The sequence below is a fragment of the Nicotiana attenuata genome, unplaced genomic scaffold, assembly GCF_001879085.1.
Source record: "Nicotiana attenuata strain UT unplaced genomic scaffold, NIATTr2, whole genome shotgun sequence".
Lineage (NCBI taxonomy): Eukaryota > Viridiplantae > Streptophyta > Magnoliopsida > Solanales > Solanaceae > Nicotiana > Nicotiana attenuata.
In genome coordinates, this window is record NW_017671063.1 from 364,048 (window position 1) to 367,667 (window position 3,620).

General features: G+C 34.3%; 1 protein-coding gene across 1 annotated transcript; it reads left to right on the plus strand.

Annotated features, from left to right (window-relative positions):
* Positions 1–821: 821 nt before the first annotated feature.
* On the plus strand, positions 822–1,407 carry LOC109205620 (flowering-promoting factor 1-like protein 3). Its single transcript, XM_019368336.1, has one exon. It carries the CDS (start codon positions 907–909, stop codon positions 1,219–1,221), a length of 315 nt encoding a protein of 104 aa, XP_019223881.1. The 5' UTR covers positions 822–906; the 3' UTR covers positions 1,222–1,407.
* The last annotated feature ends 2,213 nt before the right edge of the window (positions 1,408–3,620 follow it).

Consider the following 3,620-nt stretch of genomic DNA (forward strand, 5'->3'; position numbering starts at 1 on the left):
GGGGGGGGGGGGACTCCATGAAAGAGAGAAAAAACAATTTTAGAAAGAGAGAGAGGAAAATCCCACCTCCAAGGAGGATGAAAGGATTTGATTATAATCTCCTAAACCTCTTCAAGGAGAGGCATGCCGAATTTCTATAGTCAATAAAATCTCCCAGGTGTTATTTCAATTGATTCTTCCATCTTTAATGATTATGTTGTTTGATCCAATGTTAATTAAGGTTGACTACGATTTGCCCCTTCATCTATTTCGATTGATTTGCTTAAAAAGTGTCAAACAACTTTTGAGTCAAACACTTATAGTATATGACTTTTAGAACATCAAGGTTAAGATGATCTATTAACAGTAGATAACTATTAATTGTAGTTGTCCTAATTTGATAATTTAAAATATAACAAATAATTGGCTAAAATATACAGATAATGCAAAAGCTTCTTAACTCTATCATTCTATCAGTTAATTTATTGGAAACAACCTTTCACCTGCATAAGGTAGGGGTAAGGTCTGCGTACATAGAAGCAAAGGCACAAGTCGAAATACGGGTTCGGGCAAACCTAGCAGCTTTTACTTAAACAGTGTATTTGATATATAGAATTCATTAAATATGTACCAATATTAAATTTAGAACTCAGTCACTAACACTTAAAATCGTCTCTAAAATCTAGAACCCATAAGGTTCAAAACCTGGCTCCGCCTCTGCGCGTACACACTACACTTTTCAGACCACACTTGCGAGAATATACTGAGTATGTTAATTCTGTATTATACGTAGTCAAGCTCTTTATATAAACCCTTATGACCCTCTTATATCTCCCAAGCGCACACTTAGATATATTCCCATATTATTATTCTCCTTTCTTCTACAAACTTTTTGTATTTATAAATTCCATAAATAATAAGAAGAAAATGTCTGGTGTTTGGGTATTCAAGAATGGAGTAGTCAGACTTGTAGAAAATCCAGGAGATCATTTCCAAGGTTGTAGGAAAGTGTTGGTTCATGTTCCTACAAATGAAGTTATTACATCCTATGCAATTCTTGAAACTAAACTATATAATCTTGGTTGGGAAAGGTACTATGATGATCCAGAATTACTTCAATACCATAAGAGATCTACAACTCATCTTATTTCTCTCCCAAAAGATTTCAAAAAGTTTAAAACCATGCATATGTATGATATTGTTGTCAAGAATCGCAATGAGTTTGAAGTTAGAGACATATGATAAGAAAGACAAAAATTACAAAGTTTATGTTTTGATAACTCATTCTTAATTAATTCTAGGTGTGATTAGTCTTTTTTTAAATGTTGTATTTTGTTTTGTTTGGTTTTCAGAGTGTTGTAACTAGTTTTTGGTACGGAATTTTGTTTAATTTCATGATTCGTATGTTAGAATTGTTCCAGATTTATGTTACTACCTATTATTGTTTCTGCTTTGGTTTTACTATTATCTTGTTGATGTTAGTGCCACCTTTCCTTTTTCTATATTGCTATGACTATGCTTGCCTGAGCCAAAAGTCTTACGAAAACAGTCTCTCTGCCTGCACAATGTGAGTAAGGTCTGCGTATATGCTACCCTCTTTAAATCCCACTAATTGTAGGAATACATTGAGTATATTATTGCTGTATTGTTGTTGGTACTTATGTTAGAAAATGTTGTACCTACAAAAAGAAATATTTGAAAGTCAGTGTAGTGTGTATATATATAGGGGTTGTTTGGAATGATTTGTCTTAAAATAAATGAGTTCACAAACGAACTACAACTGATCTTGTCTAAGCGCGCTTGTTGTATTGTTACTCATACCCCGGTATGAGTATGAATTAATCGAAATCCCAATACAAATATCGGACCCCTGATAGGAAAAGAGAAAATGATTTTGATAGCTTCCCATGCATTTAATGTACCATATTCCGTTTTTGGAAAGATATAGTCCTCGGTTTCTATTCATGAATGTATATATATCTTTTCTTATAACCAAACAATGTTTATATGCCTTCGAATTTTGTATAAATCCAAATACATTCACATAAATCAGGAATTCTAATTACTAGCCAGAGAGAAATGAAAAATTATTATTGGAACCCATTAACCTAAAAAGGTGATTAGAGGTGCTTATCATATCTGTAATCAATAGCTAGGGATGGCAAATGGGGTAGGGCAGGGCGGGGCGGGGCAGGGCAGGGCAAGCCTTGACCCGCTAAGATTTTGACCCGCCCTGCCCTGCCCCGTTAAGCCTTGCCCCGCCCTGCCCCATTTAAGTTTTTGTTTTTTCTATCCTATCCATTTTTTTATCACACTTTGCGGTGTTTTATCCCTTTCTAGATATAAGAAACTAGAATAGATTTGTAGTTAAATCTTCCGTGGCATCCTTTTTTCTTCATTTTACTTATAAAGAGCATAATAAATTAGAAATAAAAACTTAATCCCTGGCAGTTTTTTTGCGACACTGGCATCTTGTTCTAGATATATACAATTGAGTTGTGATGATTGAAACTCTTGCATTTTGGTTTATTTTCTAAAAATATTATTCTAAAAAATATAAAGATATATTAAAAAGTGTTTAAATTAATTTTAAAGTAATGAAACATTAACCAAGTCGTAACCATACATAACAGTAGTCAGTAGGAAAACTTAAGCGTCTGAATCAAATGGTAATAGCCCATATATGTTATACAGAGGCATCCCGTTAATGGCCCATATTTTAGCCAGCAAACCAAACCCAAACCTGCCCTGCCCCATTAAAGTTTTTCAAAATTTAAGTTTTACCCTGCCCCGCCCCGCCCTGCCCTATTTTAAAATTTCCCTGCCCTGTCCCGTTTGGAGTTTGCCCCGCCCCGCCCCGCCCTGCCCTATTTTAAAATTTTCCTGCCCTGCCCCGTTTGGAGTTTGCCCTGCCCCGCCCGCCCTGCCCTACCCCATTTGCCATCCCTATCAATAGCAATTGTTTATAAGGAGTAGATTCTTATTTCACTAAGGCAAATCAGGCCATCAGGGTATCTCCTCTACGAGACCATTTAAGGTGTGTTTGGTATGACGGAAAATATTTTTTTATTTTTCACTTTTTGGTTGCACAAAATAGTTTAGAATATGTTTTCCTAGATATCACTTTTTTTTATTTATATTTTTATTTCTGTTTTTTTTTTAATTTTCAATTTACAGGTTCGAAATTTTACGAGTTCCAAAGTTATGAGTTCAGAGGTTTATGTGTTTGGAAGTTTGAGGGTTTAGAAATTATAGACGGGTTCGGAAGTTTAGCGATTCAGAAGTTTATGAAATTTGTGGGTTCGGAAGGTTGTTTGTTCGAAACTTTATGGCTTCATGTTTATCGTATCAAAATTATTTATGAATACTCTTGTGAAGTTATTTTCCTTAATTTGCATACCAAACACCGAAAAATGCGTAAGATTACTACTTGTTTTCCAAGAAAATATTTTCCACGGAAAATATTCTCCGTTATACCAAACACACCTTTAATCCCTTTTCTTTTTCTCATATTTGCAAATCAAGAAGTTTACCTTTTATACACTAACAAAGTAAAAAAAATTACAACTGTTATACATGTTTTTTGGTCATAAAGATTACTAACTTCATTTCTACGTTGCAAAAGATACAGAGGGCAAGGT

What these genes read in the sequence shown, in the direction of transcription:
- LOC109205620 (XM_019368336.1), top strand. Translation starts at nt 907, where the DNA reads ATGTCTGGTGTTTGGGTATTCAAGAATGGAGTAGTCAGACTTGTAGAA.